We start from the raw sequence: 25,844 nt of genomic DNA, 5'->3' as shown, positions 1-25,844 counted from the left end.
ACGTGCAGATGGGTGCCTATTTTTTCGAAAAACTTGAGTTATGAATCGTGACGTTAAGGCAAGTTCTATATTCTACATGCAGTATATATGTGTGTGTAAATATATATATATATATATATATATATATATACATATTCCTTATATAATCCCATTAAATGGAAGTTATAAACATTCGGAAGAACATCCTATATAAAAGTATTTGACTCCCTCTCCCATTGAACTCCGGTAAAATAGATCTTTTCCTGACTGACCCACTAAGGATGGACAAGGACAGAAATGGGATGACTGAGAGAATATTAAACCTCACCCTAGAGATCATCTACCTGCTGACTGGAGAGGTGAGGGATTCTGGGAATTATATCCCATGTCATGACTTGTATCTTAATACATCAAGCACATGACGGGAGAGGTGACGGGAATGTATAAAGTGACATCAATGTCTCTCCATGTACAGGATTACATAGTAGTGAAGAAGAGAACTGAAGAGGGTGAAGGACGGAGCAGGAACCAGGTTCCTATCACGATGTCTCTACCTCAATCACTAATACATAAGAGAGATCAGGACATCCTGGACCTGACCAACAAGATCACTGAGCTGCTGACTGGAGAGGTGAGGACTGCTGGGAATACCGGAGGGGAGGGGTGTGGATGATGACTATAACCTTGTGTGTGGATGATAACTATAACCTTGTGTGTGGATGATAACTATAACCTTGTGTGTGGATGATAACTATAACCTTGTGTGTGGATGACGACTATAACCTTGTGTGTGGATGACTACTATAACCTTGTGTGTGGATGACTACTATAACCTTGTGTGTGGATGACGACTATAACCTTGTGTGTGGATGACGACTATAACCTTGTGTGTGGATGATGACGTCTATAACCTTGTGTGTGGATGATGACGTCTATAACCTTGTGTGTGGATGATGACTATAACCTTGTGTGTGGATGACGACTATAACCTTGTGTGTAGATGATGACTATAACCTTGTGTGTGGATGATGATGACTATAACCTTGTGTGTGGATGATGATGACTATAACCTTGTGTGTGGATGATGATGACTATAACCTTGTGTGTGGATGATGATGACTATAACCTTGTGTGTGGATGATGATGACTATAACCTTGTGTGTGGATGACGACTATAACCTTGTGTGTGGATGATGACTATAACCTTGTGTGGATGATGACTATAACCTTGTGTGTGGATGACGACTATAACCTTGTGTGTGGATGACGACTATAACCTTGTGTGTGGATGACGACGACTATAACCATGTGTGTGGATGACGACAACTATAACCATGTGTGTGGATGATGACTATAACCTTGTGTGTGGATGATGATGACTATAACCTTGTGTGTGGATGATGATGACTATAACCTTGTGTGTGGATGATGATGACTATAACCTTGTGTGTGGATGATGATGACTATAACCTTGTGTGTGGATGATGATGACTATAACCTTGTGTGTGGATGATGATGACTATAACCTTGTGTGTGGATGATGATGACTATAACCTTGTGTGTGGATGATGATGACTATAACCTTGTGTGTGGATGATGATGACTATAACCTTGTGTGTGGATGATGATGACTATAACCTTGTGTGTGGATGACGACTATAACCTTGTGTGTGGATGACGACGACTATAACCTTGTGTGTGGATGACGACGACTATAACCATGTGTGTGGATGACGACGACTATAACCATGTGTGTGGATGACGACGACTATAACGTTGTGTGTGGATGACGACTATAACCTTGTGTGTGGGTGACGACTATAACCTTGTGTGTGGGTGACGACTATAACCTTGTGTGTGGATGACTACTATAACCTTGTGTGTGGATGACGACTATAACCTTGTGTGTGGATGACGACTATAACCTTGTGTGTGGATGACGACTATAACCTTGTGTGTGGATGATGACGTCTATAACCTTGTGTGTGGATGATGACGTCTATAACCTTGTGTGTGGATGATGATGACTATAACCTTGTGTGTGGATGATGATGACTATAACCTTGTGTGTGGATGACGACTATAACCTTGTGTGTGGATGATGACTATAACCTTGTGTGTGGATGATGATGACTATAACCTTGTGTGTGGATGATGATGACTATAACCTTGTGTGTGGATGATGATGACTATAACCTTGTGTGTGGATGATGATGACTATAACCTTGTGTGTGGATGATGATGACTATAACCTTGTGTGTGGATGATGATGACTATAACCTTGTGTGTGGATGACGACTATAACCTTGTGTGTGGATGATGACTATAACCTTGTGTGTGGATGACGACTATAACCTTGTGTGTGGATGACGACGACTATAACCATGTGTGTGGATGACGACGACTATAACCATGTGTGTGGATGACGACTATAATGTTGTGTGTGGATGATGACTATCACCTTGTGTGTGGATGATGATGACTATAACCTTGTGTGTGGATGATGATGACTATAACCTTGTGTGTGGATGATGATGACTATAACCTTGTGTGTGGATGATGATGACTATAACCTTGTGTGTGGATGATGATGACTATAACCTTGTGTGTGGATGATGATGACTATAACCTTGTGTGTGGATGATGATGACTATAACCTTGTGTGTGGATGTCGACGACTATAACCATGTGTGTGGATGACGACGACTATAACCATGTGTATGGATGACGACTATAATGTTGTGTGTGGATGATAACTATAACCTTGTGTGTGGATGATGATGACTATAACCTTGTGTGTGGGTGACGACTATAACCTTGTGTGTGGGTGACGACTATAACCTTGTGTGTGGATGACTACTATAACCTTGTGTGTGGATGACTACTATAACCTTGTGTGTGGATGACTACTATAACCTTGTGTGTGGATGACGACTATAACCTTGTGTGTGGATGACGACTATAACCTTGTGTGTGGATGACGACTATAACCTTGTGTGTGGATGACGACTATAACCTTGTGTGTGGAAGATGACTATAACCTTGTGTGTGGATGATGATGACTATAACCTTGTGTGTGGATGATGATGACTATAACCTTGTGTGTGGATGATGATGACTATAACCTTGTGTGTGGATGATGATGACTATAACCTTGTGTGTGGATGATGATGACTATAACCTTGTGTGTGGATGATGATGACTATAACCTTGTGTGTGGATGATGATGACTATAACCTTGTGTGTGGATGACGACTATAACCTTGTGTGTGGATGATGACTATAACCTTGTGTGTGGATGACGACTATAACCTTGTGTGTGGATGACGACTATAACCTTGTGTGTGGATGACGACGACTATAACCATGTGTGTGGATGACGACGACTATAACCATGTGTATGGATGACGACTATAATGTTGTGTGTGGATGATGACTATAACCTTGTGTGTGGATGATGATGACTATAACCTTGTGTGTGGATGATGATGACTATAACCTTGTGTGTGGATGATGATGACTATAACCTTGTGTGTGGATGATGATGACTATAACCTTGTGTGTGGATGATGATGACTATAACCTTGTGTGTGGATGACGACTATAACCTTGTGTGTGGATGACGATGACTATAACCTTGTGTGTGGATGATGATGACTATAACCTTGTGTGTGGATGATGATGACTATAACCTTGTGTGTGGATGATGATGACTATAACCTTGTGTGTGGATGATGATGACTATAACCTTGTGTGTGGATGATGATGACTATAACCTTGTGTGTGGATGATGATGACTATAACCTTGTGTGTGGATGTCGACGACTATAACCATGTGTGTGGATGACGACGACTATAACCATGTGTATGGATGACGACTATAATGTTGTGTGTGGATGATAACTATAACCTTGTGTGTGGATGATGATGACTATAACCTTGTGTGTGGATGATGACTATAACCTTGTGTGTGGGTGACGACTATAACCTTGTGTGTGGGTGACGACTATAACCTTGTGTGTGGATGACTACTATAACCTTGTGTGTGGATGACGACTATAACCTTGTGTGTGGATGACGACTATAACCTTGTGTGTGGATGACGACTATAACCTTGTGTGTGGATGACGACTATAACCTTGTGTGTGGATGACGACTATAACCTTGTGTGTGGATGATGATGACTATAACCTTGTGTGTGGATGATGATGACTATAACCTTGTGTGTGGATGATGATGACTATAACCTTGTGTGTGGATGATGATGACTATAACCTTGTGTGTGGATGATGATGACTATAACCTTGTGTGTGGATGATGATGACTATAACCTTGTGTGTGGATGATGATGACTATAACCTTGTGTGTGGATGATGATGACTATAACCTTGTGTGTGGATGACGACTATAACCTTGTGTGTGGATGATGACTATAACCTTGTGTGTGGATGACGACTATAACCTTGTGTGTGGATGACGACGACTATAACCATGTGTGTGGATGACGACGACTATAACCATGTGTATGGATGACGACTATAATGTTGTGTGTGGATGATGACTATAACCTTGTGTGTGGATGATGATGACTATAACCTTGTGTGTGGATGATGATGACTATAACCTTGTGTGTGGATGATGATGACTATAACCTTGTGTGTGGATGATGATGACTATAACCTTGTGTGTGGATGATGATGACTATAACCTTGTGTGTGGATGATGATGACTATAACCTTGTGTGTGGATGACGACTATAACCTTGTGTGTGGATGACGACTATAACCTTGTGTGTGGATGATGACTATAACCTTGTGTGTGGATGATGATGACTATAACCTTGTGTGTGGATGATGACTATAACCTTGTGTATGGATGATGATGACTATAACCTTGTGTGTGGATGATGATGACGACTATAACCTTGTGTGTGGATGATGATGACTATAACCTTGTGTGTGGATGATGATGACTATAACCTTGTGTGTGGATGATGATGACTATAACCTTGTGTGTGGATGATGATGACTATAACCTTGTGTGTGGATGATGATGATGACTATAACCTTGTGTGTGGATGACGACTATAACCTTGTGTGTGGATGACGACTATAACCTTGTGTGTGGATGACGACTATAACCTTGTGTGTGGATGATGATGACTATAACCTTGTGTGTGGATGATGATGACTATAACCTTGTGTGTGGATGATGATGACTATAAGACGACTATAACCTTGTGTGTGGATGATGACTACAACCTTGTGTGTGGATGACGGCTACAACCTTGTGTGTGGATGACGGCTACAACCTTGTGTGTGGATGACGACTATAACCTTGTGTGTGGATGACGACTATAACCTTGTGTGTGGATGATGACTACAACCTTGTGTGTGGATGATGACTATAACCTTATGTGCGATTACAGTTAAGCTAAAATGTGATGTAAGGAGTCAAGCGGTTAAAGGGGTTATCCGGGGACAAAAAATTGCATTGCAATAATATATTTATGTAAAACTAAGTAACTTACTAATATACACATACAATATCTATAAACATATATTTAGACAAAGAGTCTCACAGGACATATAAATATCAGGGTGGGAACAGAGAAGTCTCAACCACCCACTACATCTATCAGAGATAAAGACTCCAAAGGATGGTATATATAAACAAGAGAAAAAGGAGTCAAAGATATCAAATATTAAAAAAATATAGAAAATCTTTATTAATAATCAAACATGAGAATCTAAAACACATCGATTGCTGGGTCAAAAAAGATGTACACTAAATCAAAATTACATACAAACACATTGCGGCATGAAAAGTCATTGATTTATTTGTACCCCAAATCAGGGATATATCCAAGTAGGTAGATGTATGTCAGGACAGAAGAAAAAAGAAGAAAAAGGTGAAGAGCTTAAAGAGGCTCTGTCACCACATTATAAGTGCCCTATCTCCTACATAAGGTGATCGGCGCTGTAATGTAGGTGACAGAAGTGCTTTTTATTTTAAAAAAAACGATCTTTTTTCACAAAGTTAGGAGCGATTTTGGTTTATGCTAATGAGCTTTCTTAATGCCCAAGTGGGCGTACTTTTACTTTCGACCAAGTGGGCGTTGTACAGAGGAGTGCATGACGCTGACGAATCAGCATCATTCACTCCTCTCCATTCATTTACACTGCACTAGCGATATAGATATATCATTATGTGCAGCCTCATACACAAGCCCTAACATTACTACAGTGTCCTGATAATGAATACACATGAAATCCAGCCTGGACGTCATGTGTACTCAGAATCCTGACACTTCTGAATCTTTTCTGTGAGATTCAAGCAACGGATACGAAATCTCGCGAGATTTGGTGTCACTTGCCGGAATCTCACAAAAAAAGATTCAGAAGTGTCAGGATTCTGAGTACACATGACGTCCAGGCTGGATTTCATGTGTACTCATTATCAGGACACTAGTAATGTTAGGGCTTGTGTATGAGGCTGCACATAGTGATATATCTATATCGCTAGTGCAGTGTAAATGAATGGAGAGGAGTGCATGATGCCGATTGGTCGGCGTCATGCAGTCCTCTGTACAACGCCCACTTGGTCGAAAGTAAAAGTACGCCCACTTGGGCATTAAGAAAGCTCATTAGCATAAACTTAAATCGCTCCTAATGTTGTGAAAAAAGATCGTTTTTTTTAAAATAAAAAGCACTGCTGTCACCTACATTACAGCGCCCATCTCCTTATGTAGGAGATAGGGCACTTATAATGTGGTGACAGAGTCTCTTTAAGTAAGGGCTTACACCTAGTAAACATAGCCAGTTAACAACTATATATAGGACTTGACAGGACCATAAAAATGTTCTTACCCATGTTCAGTAGCGTGGTAGTGTGACCCAGCGGATAAAGTGATGCCCCGACTCGCATTTCGCGTGTAGCTTTTTCAAGGGGTACCCACATGCTTTCCTATCCCCTGGAGGCCCTGGCGATGCCCAGTCTCCCCCGAGCGATTGGGACTGCTATTCATTTTATCCTCATGGACACTTGCCGAGATGTCTAATTTTTGCACAGTAAACACTTTTCTTTTAAACCTTCTTTTAAACCTTCCCTCTGCTAACATTTTTGGCTTTTTTACTGACTGTTTCTTGCTGTTGCCTGACATGGTGTTTGATTTTACTACCGGATTACCATGGCTGCAATGCTTTAGACCTGGGGTCTCAAACTCGGCCGGGTAAGTGGGCCGCATATACAAAAAATGGGAAGTTGACGGGCCGCATTACTTTCAAATTTGATACAATACAAAATTATTGTTAATCAATTAGTTATTTAAACTACTATAACAATGTTACATTACTATAATAATAATAATAATACTACATTACTATATTAATAGCGCTAGGTTTAAAATTTGAGATATTTCTCCACGTGCTTATTTTAACAATCCAGCTTTTCAGTTTAAGTGTCGCTAAATGCAGTCCGGCGGCTCAGTTAGCACACATGTCAAGATTGGGCAGCCCCTTTTTAGATAGTGCCGCAGTGCCCTCTGTGGATGCTGCCGCGGTGCCCTCTGTGGATGCTGCCGCGGTGCCCTCTGTGGATGCTGCCGCAGTGCCCTCTGTGGATGCTGCCGCAGTGCCCTCTGTGGATGCTGCCGTAGTGCTCTCTGTGGATGCTGCCGTAGTGCCCTCTGTGGATGCTGCTGTAGTGCCCTCTGTGGATAATGCAACACACCCCTAGATAAGGCCACAGTGCCCTCTGTAGATAAGGCCACAGTGCCCTCTGTAGATAAGCCCACAGTGCCCTCTGTAGATAAGGCCACAGTGCCCTCTGTAGATAATGCAACACACCCCTAGATAATGCCAGTGTCCTCTTCAGATACTGTCACACACCCACTTGTAGATAACGCCACAGTGCCCTCTGTAGAGGCTGCCCCAGTGCCCTCTGTAGAGGCTGCCCCAGTGCCCTCTGTAGAGGCTGCCCCAGTGCCCTCTGTAGAGGCTGCCCCAGTGATGTCAGGGGCTTGCCCAGAGCTGGAGTCCCAGGCAGAGCGCTAGTAGGCTCTTCCTGGGACTCCAGCTGTGGTCCTGACATCACTGGGACTCCTGCTCTGGGGAAGCCCCTGACATCATTGTCGATGTATGGACAGCGATGTCAGAGGCTTCCCCAGAGTCCCGGAGCAGAGCCGATAATAGCGCTCTGCCCGTGAATCCGCTCTGGGGAAGACCCTGACACACTGTCCATATATGGGCAGCGATGTCAGGGAATTCCACAGAGTCCCGGAGACGAGCCGACACCAGCGCTCTGCTCGGGACTCCGGCTCTGGGGAAGCCTCAGACATTGCTGTTCATATGTGGACAGCGATGTCAGGGAATTCCACAGAGTCCCCGAGCAGAGCCGACACCAGCGCTCTGCTCGGGACTCTGGCTCTGGGGAAGCCCCAGACATCGCTGTTCATATGTGGACAGCGATGTCAGGGAATTCCACAGAGTCCCGGAGCAGAGCCGACATGAGCGCTCTGCTCGGGACTCCGGCTCTGGGGAAGCTCCAGACATCGCTGTTCATATGTGGACAGCGATGTCAGGGAATTCCACAGAGTCCCGGAGCAGAGCCGACACCAGCGCTCTGCTCGGGACTCCGGCCCTGCGGAAGCCCCAGACATCGCTGTTCATATGTGGACAACGATGTCAGGGAATTCCAGAGTCTCGGAGCAGAGCTGATACTAGCGGCTCTGTGTCCCGCGGCCCGCAGATGACAGCCCCAGGGGCCGCATGCGGCCCGCGTGCTTGAGACCCCTGCTTTAGACCCTTCCTGTGGTTTCTCGGAACTATGCTAGGGAGTTCCTTGTCCTGACTACCCTTTGATATGATTTAGCTTCCATAGACCCTGTATTTAGTTGCACTTGTTCATCTGTAGATATTTGGTATGGTTTGTGTCACTGTATGAAAGTTGCAAAGTTATCTTGCCTTTCTAATTATGTTTTATTCTGCAGATTCCCAACCTGTGGCCTCTGGCCTACTCACTCCCTTTAAGATATCTATATTGCACAAGGCCATTTTGCTGTATACATATATGGCTTATTCCAATTTACCGTCTTCTTTTATTATTAACATTGAGCCATCAGTCCTCTGGTGAAGCAGCTATATGGTTTATAATTTGTTATTTACTATTCTTATATACGATTGTACTTGCATAATTGCCACCAACTTGTATTCCCTTCTATATGCGGTTTTCAATACTGCCTTATGTCTGCTTTATCACTTGAAAACAGAAAAAAATGTCCTTCCTGTTCCAGAGAGAGAGCCTCTAAGGTCACTACTGGACAAATGAGAGCCCTCAAAACTGACGTGTGTCAACATATGGTGTAGAGCGAGATTCTGGAATTCAACAAAGCCGATAGCTTGTGAAGTCAAGGCTACAAACATGGCTGCGGCAGCGAGCGCCTGTGGACATGTGAAGGCAGCAAGTCCATAGACTTGCAGGAGAGCAGACGGGCAAGCCGGTTCTGATGAAGCCTCGTCACATGGAGCCATGCCCGGAGTATCTCTGCACTACACCCTTTTGATCTTTATGTTGGGGATAATCCGCATCCATAACTGGACTGAGACTAGTTACTCTTCGCTATTCCTACATACTCCAATTCTCTTTTTTTTTTTTTACCCGTTACCTTTTATGTGATAATTGGCATACACTAGTGTTTACTTCTAGTATGTAAAGATTTTAGAGAACACAATGGCACACATTACTCAGTTCATGCCTGATTAAGAGGTTGCACCTAAATTACGCACAATTTAGCAAAAAAAAATTCCTTTACGACCAAAAAGGAAACCGGCTGAGAAAAGAGTGTGGTGAAGCTGTGAAGTACTTTAGCTTATTTTATCAAAGGAAAAGATTACAAAAGGTTCATATAAAAGTGACGCACAAGTAAGGCGGCTCATAGCAGGTGTAAAAAGTAATCCAGACAATTCCAAATGCGCCTTTAGGCACAATTCTCGTCAATTACTTTCCCCTAACTTATTCTATGCAAAATACACCATTATTAGTAATTCAAGGCCGTTGTGTACAACACAAACATTCATTTAATATTTTGAATCAAATAGTAAAACATCTGACTTCAATAATATTAAATAGGAAAAAATCATCCATGGGTGTAAACGGTTTTGTTGCATGATGCTAGGAAATTATTCTGGCTATACTGAAAATGATGAAGCTGTAGTGCTAAAGTTTATTGTATTATTAGTAATTTAGTAGTAGTATATACGAGGCATAAGAAAATAGTAGTGTGTTTTAAACCACTAAATTATGGGCTGTCCTCATAACCAGGAATGTGATATTTACGCTACGGAAGCCCAGATGGTTCAAAAATGCCATGGTTGACCCCTTTTTCCGCACTGAGTTTGTATGTTTGTGTGTATCAGGTTCCTATAAGGTGTCGGGATGTTGCTGTGTATCTCACCATAGAGGAGTGGGAGTATATAGAAGGACACAAGGATCAGTATGATGACATCATTATGGAGGACCACCAGCCCCTCACACCACCAGGTAAGAGGAGACCTTCCTTGTTCTTAACTGCAAAGTTTGTACACAAAGCGCTGCATTTGAACAATTGGTATTCACGTGTGCTTTTTTTTGTCACTGCGGTTTTTATACCCTTGGAGATACTGCCATTTTTGGATAGATGTGGCATCTCAATGAAACTTTATAAAGGGCAGATTTAAATGTTAGTGAACGTTCTAAAAACTGGCAGAATTTAACTCCATCAATACAGTTTAATACCCGAGTCCTATAATATATTAGCAAACACAGACATCTGTGGCAAAGAGAACTTTTTATGGCATGGGAATCGAAAGTAAAAAAGAGAGAGGGATAGAAAACTAGCTTCCCTTCTGGCCCAACTATCTACCCTTGAGAGGTTACATAAGAAGTCCAAGGCACTGATCGAACAAGACAATCCCAAAACCGTGAGACAAAAGTTCAAGAATTTATTGAATATCAAGTTGGCAAAAACGTATGAGGGCTAAACCCAAGATAAATGCATATGGTGAGCAAGGGGGTAATCTTATGTCTGTGATGCACCACATTCATCTCTAAGGCCTTATTCAGATTAGCATACTTAACGTCCGTGTGCTTTCAGTTTAAATAACTGATCGCACACTGACCAATGCTATTCAATGGGGCTATTCACACGTCCTTGTTTTTTCACGGAAAACGCGTGGTCGGTGCTTGAAACTGACCATGTCTTATTCTGGTCCATGAAAATGGGTGCGTGAAAACAACGGATAGCACACGGACGACATCCATGTGATGTACGTGTTTCAAGCATTAGTTGCTAAAGAAATGCAGAGAAAAAAAAAAACGTAACCACTAAGTTCTTGCAGCGGAAAAATACGGACGAGAAAAACGGATGCCACACGCACAGGCATGAAAAACGGCCCTTGTTTCGCGAATGCAATTCAAACACGCTTGTTCGAATAAGGCCTAAAATTAAGAATAGCAGGTGAGATATTTTGACTGACACTAAATATAGAGCTCACGATTTTTATGAATTCTACCTTACTGTACAACATTCGAGGGGATAAAACCTCCTCAGAGGCCACATAGGGGATTGTGAGTGAACCTGATGGCCCGTGGCCATGGGCATGACAAACTGCTAGTACCTACCGCAATAAAGGAAGTACAAAAGGTGATAGTTTTTTCTCTTTGGTAAAAGCCCAGGCCCGGAAAGTTTTTCCCACGGGATAGAGAGGATATTATAAAAAAAAAAAAAAACTCCAAACGCCACACTTTACTAGTGTGTGCAACGAACTTCTGAAAGGATCCCCCATATGTAGTAACATAGTTAGTACATACTGTATGTTCATCAATACTATGTTGAAAGCTCACATTACCATCCTTACAAAAAAGGGAAAGGACACAGAGTCCTCTGGTAATTATTAACGATCTGTATGTGGCATGCTTTAAACTAGAGCTGTTCACTACACATACCATTTCTACTGCATCTTAACTAGGAACACTCCTAGGATGGGACATGCATAGTTTTCTCGCTTTTCACCAATTCTAATCAGTCTGCACCGCCTTTCGAAAAAAATATGACCACATACGGCCATTGAATGCATTTGAAACATCTGAGAAGTAGATTGCCAAGGATCGCAAAATGATCTTTTCTTTAATATCATTTTATACCCAATGCAAATATGTTGGGCATGCCCGTCCACCTCATCCTGAGAAAAAATGATTGAATTTAAAATTATCAGATCAAGATAAAATGCAAATATTACGGCATGCTTTTAGATACTCTAGATGTATACTATTGCAGGAAAATCATAACAAATCGTTATCTTGAGGTTCTACATTGCATGGGATTAACTTCCACCAGTGAATGCTGGAGATGTCAGTGATCTAGGGACGTTTAAACATATGTGGTGGAGCTGTACTCTCGTCCAGCCTTTTTGGAGGTAGGTGGAACGTACAACCCAATGTATTTGGAGAAATAATAGTTACATAATTAGTATGATTAAAAAATTTAAAATTAAAAAAATGATCTGTCGAGCAAGCTCAACCATGGGAAGGGATAAATGATAAACCTTTATCCTACCCCTATTGATCCAGGCGAAGGGTTAAAATAAATAAATAACCATAAAGGCAGTAATCAATCTGACATAAAAAGGAAAAAAGTCCTTCATGATCATAAGTGGCAATCAATCTGGATCCACATTCAAACAAAAATTCTATACATTGACATAGGAGCTGATATTTTATCGTTCTAAGAAATTATCTAAGCCTTTTTTTGAAGCCATTTACTGTTCCTGCTGTGACCGGGTCCTTCGGTCGGCTATTCCATAGATTCACAGTTCTTACGGTAAAGAAGACTTGTCACCTCTGGAGATTGAAACTTTTTTTTTCCTCCAGACTGAGGGAGCGCCCCCTTGTCCTTTCAGGGGATTTTACATGACACAGCTTTTTACCGTACTTTTTGTGTTGGCCACTTATTTAAGTTAATCATGTCCCCCCTTAGTAGTCTCTTTTCAAGGCTAAATAGGTTTAATTATTTTAATCTTTCCTCATAACTTAGATTCTCCATGCCCCTTATTTGTTTAGTTTGTCTTCTTTGTATTTTTTCATCCTTTCTATGAACTGGAGCCCAGAACTGAACTGCATATTCTAGATGAGGCCTCAATAATGCTTTGTAAAGTGGTAATATTACATCCCTGTCCCGCGAGTCAATGCCTCTGTTAATACACGACAATAGCTTGCTGGCCTTTGAAGCAGCTGATTGACATTGTGCGGTTATTTAGTCCATGATCTACAAGTACACCCAGATCCTTCTCAACAAGAGACTCTCCCAGTATAGCTCCCCCTAGAACATACGATCCAGGCAGATCAGATTATCAATCGCGATCAGTGTTGAATTTTGCTCCTGCAGATCTCTAATGCCAGCACTAATGCTTTGTAAAGTGGTAATATTATATCCCTGTCCCACGAGTCCATGCCTCTTTCAATACACGACATGAAATGGTCTGCCGTTTGCAGACCCTCTTGTCATAACTCAATGACCCACCTGATTCCAGCTGCAAAAAATGAATACCATTGTTTTAGTTACAAGATCACTCACTGACAATAGAGGTGGTACGATAAGCTACATCATATTTGTACAATAGAAGAAATTTCTGGATGGAATCCATGGACCTTATACAATAAAGGGGACTCTTTGTATAATTCGAGCTCCCACTGCTTGGTTTTATGCAGTGATTTTCATTGTTGACAACGCTTTGAGTGCATCTGTATATGACCATTTACTTTACGCATAATATAGTTCACCTTCGTACGCAATTCTTACCACCTCCCTCCACCTTACCCCTCCTACCTAGCTATACCATGTTTTTATGAACGATCTATATTCATTCTACATTGATGATCTTCATCTTTGTTGTAATACCTGCAAATGATTGTAAAATCGACCTGTTATTTGTTCTTATACTCTGTATTGTATAAAACTGATCGAAAACATATACCAACTTATCAGAACTTTAACATTGGTTTCAGTGAGTGACACACTAATAATATACATACAGAGTGAACCAATATCTTCTGCCAGTCCTGTATAGACAGAGTCCTTCCCAGGTATCCTACCCAGGAAACCATATATAACAAATTATTGGGGTGATAATATATTCTGTTTAAAATATTACAATTCGACAGCCTCTGTTGTGGAATAGCATGCGTTTTCAGGTGGCACTCATGGAGAAGTTGACTTTCGTGGGTTTTAATTTTTGGAGAAAATTAGCTGGTTGATTATATTATTCAGGAAGTTTGTAAATATTCCGACAATAGGACAGTGAAGGAAATAAGTATTTGATCCCTTGCTGATTTGTAAGTTTGCCCACTGTCAAAGACATGAACAGTCTAGAATTTTTAGGCTAGGTTAATTTTACCAGTGAGAGATAGATTATATTTAAAAAAAAATAAAAATCATTGTCAAAATTATATATATTTATTTGCATTGTGCACAGAGAAATAAGTATTTGATCCCTTTGGCAAACAAGACTTAATAATTGGTGGCAAAACCCTCGTTGGCAAGCACAGCAGTCAGACGTTTTTTGTAGTTGATGATGAGGTTTGCTCACATGTTAGATGGAATTTTGACCCACTCCTCTTTGCAGATCATCTGTAAATCATTAAGATTTCGAGGCTGTCGCTTGGCAACTCGGATCTTCAGCTCCCTCCATAAGTTTTCGATGGGATTAAGGTCTGGAGACTGGCTAGGCCACTACATGACCTTAATGTGCTTCTTTTTGAGCCACTCCTTTGTTGCCTTGGCTGTATGTTTCGGGTCATTGTCGTGCTGGAAGACCCAGCCACGAGCCATTTTTAATGTCCTGGTGGAGGGAAGGAGGTTGTCACTCAGGATTTGACGGTACATGGCTCCATCCATTCTCCCATTGATGCGGTGAAGTAGTCCTGTGCCCTTAACAGAGAAACACCCCCAAAACATAATGTTTCCACCTCCATGCTTGACAGTGGGGACGGTGTTCTCAGGGTCATAGGCAGCATTTCTCTTCCTCCAAACACGGCGAGTTGAGTTAATGCCAAAGAGCTCAATTTTAGTCTCATCGGACCACAGCCCCTTCTCAGAATCATCCAGATGTTCATTTGCAAACTTCAGACGGGCCTGTACATGTGCCTTCTTGAGCTTGCGGGCACTGCAGGATTTTAATCCATTACGGCGTAATGTGTTACCAATGGTTTTCTTGGTGACTGTGGTCCCAGCTGCCTTGAGATCATTAACAAGTTCCCCCGTGTAGTTTTCGGCTGAGCTCTCACCTTCCTCAGGATCAAGGATACCCCACGAGGTGAGATTTTGCATGGAGCCCCAGATCGATGTCGACTGACAGTCATTTTGTATGTCTTCCATTTTCTTACTATTGCACCAACAGTTGTCTCCTTCTCACCCAGTGTCTTACTTATGGTTTTGCAGCACATTCCAGCCTTGTGCAGGTCTATGATCTTGTCCCTGACATCCTTAGAAAGCTCTTTGGTCTTGCCAATGTAGTAGAGGTTAGAGTCAGACTGATTAATGGAGTCTGTGGACAGGAGTCTTTTATACAGGTGACCATTTAAGACAGCTGTCTTTAATGCAGGCACCAAGTTGATTTGGAGCGTGTAACTGGTCTGGAGGAGGCTGAACTCTTAATAGTTGGTAGGGGATCAAATACTTATTTCTCTGTGCACAATGCAAATAAATATATATAATTTTGACTATGTGATTTTCTCTTTTTTTTTTTTATATAATCTATCTCTCACTGGTAAAATTAACCTAGCCTAAAAATTCTAGACTGTTCATGTCTTTGACAGTGGGCAAACTTACAAAATCAGCAAGGGATCAAATACTTATTTCCTTCACTGTATGTGCTACAAGGGATAACCTATGTGGAGGAATTCCCTACCATGCCACGAGCAAGGACTGTGTATATAGTCCTGCGGTAAATGTTGGATTGCCAAACGGGAGCTATATGACGATCAGGTGATGAGAGAGGGAAGAGACTTCACAAAGGATGAGGAGAGGAGATCGAGGGTTGATCTTGAGAAAATATCAACTTGAGTAAATTATATGTGGCGATTAGGCTACCCCATTCAAAACCATCCAGCGTGGGTGCCAAGAATATTGATAGAAACTCGTGCAGTTTCCTTTAACAGAATGATAAATGTGGGCCATTGCATTCAGTTACCATGTGCATCTTTTCAACAGATGAATCCAATAAGGAAGAAATGCTGGAGAGATGTTCAAGTTCTCTATATTCCAAGGATTCTCCAGTAGAAAATCAGATCACACACGATCATCAGGTAGATGGAATTAGCAAACGCTGTATATAATTTGGGTATTACAATCTTGAGCATTAATGGCATATCCACAAGATATGCTGATAATGTCTAAGATGGGGGTCCCACCTGTGGTGGGGGAAGTTCCCCAACCCTAGTTCTGCCTGATGAGACAGCCGCTGGCCACACCATCCAGGTGCAGGTCGCAGTGGGAGGAACCCACATCTCTCATTTAAGAAATAGTTAAAATTAACAGGGTATTTTCATTCTACTTTTTTATTTTTCTTGAAACATTTATGAAAGGGACAAACTAAAATGAGTTTATTTTCTCGTAAATATCATTGGGGGGCATCACCATTGGTATAGGCCCTTGCCCCTTGGAGGTTGACAATCAGTATGAAAAGTTTTGGCTCCGCCCAGACACTGGCCGGCTAAATGAGTTTTAGCCTAGTGTCTGTAGATTGCAGACATGATCTGCTAAGGTGTGCTGCCATTTTTTATTTTTATTCATTTCTTTTTTCTCTTTAGCTGCAGGTGGGTTGTCACCCGGGTCACCAGCCTAGTCACCCTGCAGGTGTCGGGCAACTAGGCAGTTTACTGCATTGACTTTCCCTCTCCTCCGTGCTGCACGTCCTTTCAGCGTTGCTGCCTGGTCATACTAGAGTCTCCAGCTTGTATGAAGCCGCAATTTTGGGCGTTCACACCACGCCCCTAAATTATCACATGATCCTGGCATAATGCTATTGGATGCTTCGAGAGTGCCTTTTATAAAGGCAGGCTCTAGAGCTTGGCTGTAGTTATTCGTGCGGGCGCCTGAAAGGGCGGTACTTTTGCTTCCCAAATCTTTACCTCAGCCAGACTCCGGGTGCCGGCTCCATTTTCCAGCGCCGCTACTTATTAATGGTCATCTCTTTAGCTGCATGAATACTCTGTTTCCTTTTCCGGTGGACTTGATCTCTAAAGGGTCACTTTCCGCCTCTATGGATTTGCCTGTCTCCCTGCTGTCTAAGAGTACCACCATTCCACTCACATGTGGGATTGCTCAGTGGCCCTCTTGACAAGAACTTGGATTCCTAAACTACAGCTGCAATTTGGGTTTGCAGATTCTTCTCTGCGCCCAGCCTTTGCATCAGCCTTGGTGAGTAAGGCTTGCTCGGTTTACAGGTAAACAGTTGCACAGCATTTTCTTGGAAGGAGAGCTGCAGCAGGATATGGCTGATCTCGCTTCTCAGGTAATACAAAGTTGGTATTTGAGGCTTTCTTTGAGTCAGCACACATTAATGCCTGTGAATTGGCTAGTTTAATAGCCATTGGGTGGTTGGTTTGGCTAAAAACGTGGGTGGCCGACCGGGATTTGCTGGTGGGCGACTGGCAAATGTTTGGACAAAATTATTTCTGATACTACTGGGGGTAAGAGTTCTCTTCTGCCTCAGAACCGCCCGCAGCCTTTTCTCTGATCCCAGAGGTTTCAATCCTTCCTATCTCCTCCTCTGAGTTTGTTCTCTACACAGAGAACAGAGAAGAGGACTGGTTGCCCCGGCGACCCCCAGATGCTCATCTTTCAAGCCCAGACATGCTCAGCAACAGCGCCCCAAGGCCCAAAAGTCCTCAATTGTCAAGGGATCTTTTTTGTGTGAATGTGTCTCCCCACTTGTGTCGACTGTCCGAATGGGTTGACGACTGCTTTTCTTTCAGGAGATTTGGCTCGTTTATGTGGATGACGCTTGGGTTCCCCAGCAGAAGGTTATCGTCCCAGTGCCTTAGTTTGAACATTTTCAGACGTTCTATTTGAATCTCTTCACAGTAACCAGAAAGGAAGGATTAGTCTATTCAATCCTGGATTTGAAGAAGTTGCACCGCTTCATTCACGTTTGGAGGTTTTGCATAAAAATCCCTGCGGTTGGTGGTTGCATTGCTGGGAGGAGTGTTCCTCTGATCTATTGACATCCACGATGGACAACTCCATCTCCATAGCGCAAGTTCCCACCAGCGCTTCCTTCGTTTCGCAGTGGTTCCAACATTTTCAATTTGTTGCCCTCCCCTTCAGGCTCACCACAGCACCAAGGGTCTTCACCTAGGTCTTGGTGACTCATGTCACTGCTCCACAGCAGAGGAGTCACTGTCATCCCTTACCTGGACGACCTCCTGCTGTAGGCTCCCTCCAGACAAGACAATTTTCACAGCCTCCAAATAACTCTGGACATGTTAGAAAGGTTTGGATGGATCAGAGACAAAATTCTCCTTGGTCAGAGCATGCAATTTCGGTGTATGAACTTCAACACCAGGTGTGCAAGGGTCCATCTCCGGGGGACGATCCTCCGTGATGGTTCAATTCTCAGAATTCTTTGAAAAAGCTGATGCTCCTGCTCTCTCGGATTGGTCAGTTGTGCTAGTAGGAAACCTCGGCAGCTATCCCGCTGGGACGGTCCTTTCTACTCCTTCTCCACTTGCTTGTCATCAACAGATGCCAGTCTGTTTGGGTGGGGTGCAGTTTTTGGCCTCGACACAGTCTAGAGGAGATCAACCTTCTGAAATTGAGGGCAGTCTTCCTGACCCTCTCCCATTGGGCCCTCCGTCTCCAGGGTTGCCTAATCAGAATCCAGACAGACAACTCTACGGCGGTTGCCTATGTAAACAACTAAGGTGGCACCAGTAGCCTGGTGACTCTGTGGGAGTCCTGTTGGATCCTTTAATGGACGGAGAGTTATGTACTAGCACTGTCAGCAGGCCACATGCCAGGAATGGACAACTGGGCCGCCGACTTTTTAAGTCGGCAAATACTGGATCCGATGAAAGTGGTCTGTTTACCCAGATGTGTTCTATGAACTTACCAGAAAGTGGGGCACCCCAGATGTAGATCTCTTTGCATTGCGTCTTAACCACAAAGTCCCAACCCATGTGGCTTGGGGGAGGGATCCAAGGGACATAGAGGTAGACATCCTGGTCACTCCATGGGAAGAGTTCATCCTCCTGTTTTCGCTTCCCTCCCCTTCCGCTCTTGCCCAGGGTGCTCAAGAGGGTAGGCGTTCATGTGATGCTGGTGGCGCTGGACTAGCTCAGCCAGGCCTGGTACGCTGACCTAGTCAACCTGCCTGCAGAAGCACTTTGTCATCTTCCTACTCGTCCTGACCTCATTTCCCAAGTTCCACTATTTTACCCCACTTTACCTTAGATCAGGTAGGCTGTTGAAGCCGGGGTTCTGAGGGCCTGGGGTTTCTCCGAACCAGTCATCTAGACTATGTTGAAGGCCAGAAAACCTCAATCAGCCAAAGTGTACCACCATACGTGAAAGGCTTATGTCTCTTAGTATGAACATCATAGTTTGCATCCTATTAGAATGTGTCACATCTAGGATCCTCTCCTTAATGTAATCAGGCCTTGATTTAGGACTTGAATTAGGTTTTTGCTCTGTCCATACTTTTTCAGTGAACTTTCACCATTCATTCTCAAGTGAAGACTTTACTGCAGGGGATGGCTCATGTGGTTCTACTCTAGAGGCATCCCAGTGTGCCTTAGGATCTTAATTTGGTCATCAGAGTTCTTCAGGTGGCTCTTTTTGAGCCATTGTGGTTTGGTTCGCTTCATCGTTCTTGGAAGGTTGCTTTTCTGGTGGCCGTCTCCATCAGATGGGTTTTCATAGGGATAAATGTGGTGTTCTGGCCTGATCCATCCTTTCTTCCAAAGGTCGTCTCTGCTGTGTGTTAGGCTGGTCGCATTGCTGTGATTTTTCCCTTAATTTTCTTCCAACCCTCTGGGTCTGCTTTAGGATGTCCCATGACACTGCCCCCCTAATGATCGAAAAAAAGTGAAAAGATAGGATATTTGTACTTCCCAATAAATTTAACCAGTAAAAGATTTTACAGGGAAACAGATTCCGCTCTCTATTTTGGTTATTATAAGGTCCAGGATCTGTTGTTCTAGCTGTTTGTTTTTTCTCCATGGACTTTTTGTTTTATCTACCTTGCTTAAAGATATACTGTGGCTTGAATTGAATATTTTGTTATCATGATAGTTGGCGGTGACGATTTTTTAAAATTTCTTTAACTGCTTTCTTAATTGTATATTATTTGTCCGATATGTGGTGAATTAGGATAGAAATCTGATTGACATAAAATTTGGAGACATAACAGAAGAAGACACGTATGAGAGTGTAACACAGCTGTATAAGGAGGAAATTCCTACAGACATCGGCACCGGTGAGTGAGAACCATTAACTACTGTAAATAAGTCTCATATTTGTTTTGTCTCTGCAGTAATCTTTATTCTATATTCTCCTGTCACCATAATCTTAGAGAAAAATTCTTAACAGTTGAGGCCCTAGACCCATCATGCCCCTATTAGGATATGTATACACATGGAAGATTAGTTCACACTTGGCACACGTTCTCCTGGCATTCACCAAACACAGACTCGTCCATCAGGTGTGCGGTGTGCATGAGACCACTCCATCTGACGCTTGGTATTACGCTTGGTGATGTAAGGCTCTGATTTTCTCACTTCGTGGCCGAGTTGCTGTGGTTCCTAAATGCTTCCAAACTGACTTGTTACAGCGGTGGCATCCTATTACGTTACCACATTCAAATTCAATTAGCTCTTTACAACGACCCCTTCTTTCACAAATGTTTGTAAAGTCTGCTGCTCAGAACTGGCGGAAACCAATGGGACCCATGTACATCCATCTACAGTTCGGAAAAGTCTGGCCAGAAGTGGTCTTCATGGAACAATTGTGGCCAAAAAGACATACTTTCGACTTGGAAACAAGGCCAAGCAACTCAACTATGCATGAAAACATAAGAACTGGGGTGTAGAAAAATGACAGCTGGTGCTCTGGACTGAGGAGTCAAAACATGAAATATTTGGCTGTAACAGAAGGCAGTTTGTTCGCTGGAGAGCAGTACAATAATGAGTATCTGCAGGCAACAGTGAAGCATGGTGGAGGTTCCTTGCAAGTTAGGGGCTGCATTTCAGCAAATGGAGTTGAAGATTTGGTCAGGATTAATGGCGTCATCAATGCTGAGAAATACAGGCAGATACTTATCTATCATGCAATACTATCAGGAAGGCGTCCGATTGGCTCTAATTTTATTCTGCAGCGTGACAACGACCCCAAACATACAGCCAATGTCATGAAGAACTTTTTTTCACTGCCAAGAAGAAGGAGGAGCTGGAAGTGATGATGCGACTCACACAGAGCCCTGATCTCAACATCATCAAATCTGTCTGGGATTACATGAAGAGATAGAAGGATTTGAGGAAGCAACAGCTACAGAAGATCTGCGGTTAGTTCTCAAAGATGTTTGGAACGACCTCCCTGCCAAGTTCCTTCAAAAACTGTGTGCAAGTGTACCTAGAAGAAGTGATGCTGTACTGAAGGCAAAGAGTGGTCACACCAAATATTGATTTGATTTAGACTTCTCTTGTTAATTCACTATGTATTTTGTTAATTGATGAAAAAAAAATATTAACACTATTTTTGAAAGCATTCTCACTTTGCAGCATATTTCCACAACTGCCTAAAACTTTTGCACAGTACTGTACATCTGTCAAATAAATCCTACAAATGTTACATCCACTTGCCTCCTACCTGATCAGCCTTGAACCCCAATGCTTTCAACACCACCTTTCCAAATGACTTTCAGCTATAACTTACTACATAACCTACTTGAGATATCCAGCGGTGCTTATACACAAATGTAACAGTCCGCTATTAGCTTCATGTATGTTTTCAAATATTTAAATTTGTATTTTACAAAAAAGTTGAAATAAAATCTGTTTCTATTTTCAACAGATAATGGCACCAAAAATATGGTGGGACGACATCTATTATCTCCAGATTATGAAGTAAAACATAAAAATATCACAGAAAACAATCGTGAAGAACATTCCACTGCATTTCTTACTACAAATATACCCTTAATCTTTCACAGCAGGGATCGATCTACTGATCCAACTTATCACAATGAATCCTCTTCATTTATTTTTCAAGAAAGTATAGGCGATACAGAGGGTAATATATTTCAATCTTCTAAATGTGGGAAATCTTTTCTTTTTATGCACAAAAGAATTCACAGAGACAAGTCATCTTCATGTTCTGAATGTGGGAAATGTTTTGCAAGGAAATCGTGTCTTATTGAACATCAAAGAACTCACACAGGGGAGAAACCATTTTCATGTCATGAATGTGGGAAATGCTTTAGACGTAAGTCTGCTGCTGTCAACCATCGGGTAATCCATACAGGGAACAGGCCATTTTCATGTTTGGAGTGTGGGAAATGTTTTACTAGAAAATCATATCTTATTGATCATTTTGTAACTCACACAGGGGAGAAGCCATTTTCATGTTCAGAATGTGGGAAATGCTTCACAAGGAAATCAAGTGTTATTGAACACCAGAGAATTCACACAGGGGAGAAGCCATATTCATGTCCAGAATGTGGGAAATGTTTTATCCAGAAGTTCGATCTTGTAAAACATCGGGTAATCCATACAGGAGAAAAACCATTTTCATGTTTAGAATGTGGGAAATGGTTTAGCAAGAAATCAGATTTTATTAAACATCAGAGAAGTCATACAGGAGAGAAACCATTCCCATGCTCGGAATGTGGGAAATGGTTTAGCCATAAGTCTGACCTTATTAAACATCAGAGGACTCACACAGGGGAGAAGCCATATTTATGTTCAGAATGTGGAAAATGCTTTAGACTTAAGGCTGATCTTATGAAGCATAAGATAATACATACAGGGGAGAAGCCATTTATATGTTCAGAATGTGGGAAATGTTATAACCATAGATCAACTCTTGCTCAGCATAAGAAGCGAAGCCATTTTAATTGTCAGACTGTAGCAAATGTTTTAACTCAGCTGTAGTGCTCTAAGGAAATCAAATGGATTAAAAAAAACATTAAAACAGATTTTTTTTTATTGTGACTTTACTTTTACCCCAGTTTCTATGTTATATCCCCCACCAAATTTCATAGGACAATTTGAGCCTCCAAACAGACTCCAGCGTCCCTGCACAGCTCCAGACAATATTCTAAATTAGACCATCTTTACACGCACTTCCATTTTTTTTTTACCTTCTCTCTATCCAGACGTGATGCACAGGTGGACCTGCCACCTTTCTTGCCATTCTCTCCTTGCCACTCCGGGCAGTTATAAAAGCTCTAAGAACATGTGTAGATTACAGCTCCAAACATACCATCTAAACCTTCATCATCGTACTTGCCACTATTTCTTTTATGGGTCCCTTAACCATGTCCTGAATTGGGGAGCTCCAAGGCTGACTAACATTACAGTGCCCCATCAGATCCCTTCCTCACCTGACACCATAACATGGCTTATGGCAACGTACATGCCTACATATTTTATGCATTCTTCAAAACAGGAGCAATAAACAGGCCTACCATGTTCTCCAACCCTTGTGGTAAAAATCTGTGAGAGACCTACATCTGTCCAATAGCGCAAACAAAATGTTACCCCATCGCTTTGATCATCCTCTTCCCAAGTGGCTCACTTTCAGCCATAATACAATAACCCATTTGGGATCTATACAAACTTATCCAATCTCTATGAGCTTCTGACGCAATTGCATCACCTTTAATTTCTTAAGCGCGCACTGCAACATTATGTAGTGGCGAGCGGGTGGTTTCCACATCAGGCCATACTATCACAGCGCGGAATAGCCTACATCCAGAGACTGTGCCAGCGCCATCCGCAGACACAAACAAACAGCCTTCACTCTGCTACAATGGACATTTAACCACTTGGATACTGCAGTCAATAGCGACTGCTGGTTTACAGAGCGAGTGTGCTCTCTCTGTAAGTACCTCAGCGCCCCCCGTGAGGCAATTGCGTTGTGCCGATTCCCTGGCAACCCGGGGGCTTAACAATGGCCCAAAGATCTCCCATGTATCAAAGCCTATTAGTGTAAGGGCTTGTCCACACGTAACAGAATTGCTGCGTATTTTCCGGAATTGCGGAATGAAAATATGCAGTAGCAGCAAAGTGGATGAGATTTAACAAAAATCTCATCCACATGCTGCGTAAAATTTCCGAGCAGAAATTCACCTACGGTGCATATTTTTCGTACCGCAACATATCAACTCCTGCTGTGGAAAGTGGGCTGAATTGCTGCGTTTTTCAGAGGAGATGTCCCAGCATTGAAAAAAACGCTGCAAAATCCGCAGTAAAAAATGCAGGAAATGGTGCGGTTTTTCCACAGCGGAATTTCTGCTAGTTCCTGCAGAAATTTTTTGCAGCAATTCTGTTACGTGTGGACAAGCCCTAACACTGACAGGGATCATACACTACAATACAGAAGTTCTGCAGTGTATTATCAAAGCATTTTAAAGGATTGCACGGTCTAGTCCCCTGGTGGGACTAAAAAATAAAATTAAAATTAGTGTTTAGCTAAAGTAAAGAAAAAAAAAGCAAACTAAATTATTTTTCACTTATGCAAAGTTAAATTATTGAAAGAAAAAAAGAAACTACATTATAGGTATCACCGCATCTGTAACGACCCGTACTATAACATGTTATTTATCCCACCTCCCAAAAACAGGAATAAAAAGTAATCAAAAACTCCTATATATCCCAAAATGGTTCCAATGAAAACTACAATTCGCCACACAAAAAAAAACAAGCTCTTATACATCTCACAAGAACATAACATAGTGGGTCTTGGAATACAGCAACACACAAACAAATAAAATATTTTTAAAAAAAGTGTTATGCTAAAGTAACAAAATAATAAAAACCCTACAAATTTGGTAATATATCATAACAACTCGTAGAATAAAGTTAAACACACTTTAAAAATAAATCACAAAAAACAATGAGCTAGTTGCGGTCAAGAATTTGCCCCCCCCCCCCATTTTTTTTAATAAAAAGTAATTCAATACATTACATGCACCCAAAAATTGGCCTATTCAAAAATCCAACTCATTCCGCAAAAACCAAGCCCTCGAAAGGCTTTGTTGATGGAAACATAAAAATGTTATGGCTTTTGGAATGTGGAAATAAAAAAAATAAATGCGTCCCTAAAGGGGTTTTCCCATCTTGGAGACTTATGGTATATCCACAGGACCCGCACCTGTCACTAGAACGGGGCCCTTTATCCCCCATCATACCCTCTGCTAGTCGTTGCTCTCCGGCCACTGACTGACAAGGTGGTCGGGAGTACGAAAACAGCCAAGTTCTCTGAGCTACGTGGTTTCTGTAACTCCCATAGAAGTGAATGAGAGTTACGGAAACAGCGTAGCACAGTGAACAATGCGGTTTCTCTAGCTCCTGACTTCAGGAAACAGCATAGCTCGCCAATCCCCGGCCGTTAGAGCATGTGCTCAGCTGTGACATACATTTCGACATCAGCTGCGTATGGAGACGACTCAGCTCCAGGGCCCGCTCCTTTTATTCTTTACGGATATCCACTGTACATGTGCGGTGGATGTTGCCAAGTGGTCAAAGAGAATCTCCATTTGTATAGGAGTTAAGCTATCAAGTTCGCGCTGCAATAACAGGCTAGGTACCTCTTACAGTATGTATGTCCTAAA

At 42.2% G+C, this 25,844-nt stretch overlaps 1 protein-coding gene across 2 annotated transcripts in view; it reads left to right on the top strand.

Annotated features, from left to right (window-relative positions):
* LOC142663706 (oocyte zinc finger protein XlCOF7.1-like) overlaps window positions 1-23,202 on the top strand; it is a 31,297-nt gene extending 8,095 nt beyond the window's left edge. For both annotated transcript variants that reach the window (XM_075842484.1, XM_075842483.1), the window contains 7 exons: window positions 9-58; window positions 235-338; window positions 455-610; window positions 10,395-10,518; window positions 16,223-16,317; window positions 20,384-20,489; window positions 22,082-23,202. In XM_075842484.1, the coding sequence (XP_075698599.1) occupies window positions 261-338; window positions 455-610; window positions 10,395-10,518; window positions 16,223-16,317; window positions 20,384-20,489; window positions 22,082-23,160 (1,638 nt within the window). In that variant the 5' untranslated portion in view covers window positions 9-58; window positions 235-260 and the 3' untranslated portion in view covers window positions 23,161-23,202. The remainder of the gene's footprint in view (window positions 1-8; window positions 59-234; window positions 339-454; window positions 611-10,394; window positions 10,519-16,222; window positions 16,318-20,383; window positions 20,490-22,081) is intronic.
* Window positions 23,203-25,844: the final 2,642 nt, after the last annotated feature.

Source organism: Rhinoderma darwinii, chromosome 11, assembly GCF_050947455.1.
Source record: "Rhinoderma darwinii isolate aRhiDar2 chromosome 11, aRhiDar2.hap1, whole genome shotgun sequence".
In the NCBI taxonomy this organism is placed as follows: Eukaryota; Metazoa; Chordata; class Amphibia; order Anura; family Rhinodermatidae; genus Rhinoderma; species Rhinoderma darwinii.
This window is presented reverse-complemented; position numbering and strand designations above follow the sequence as displayed.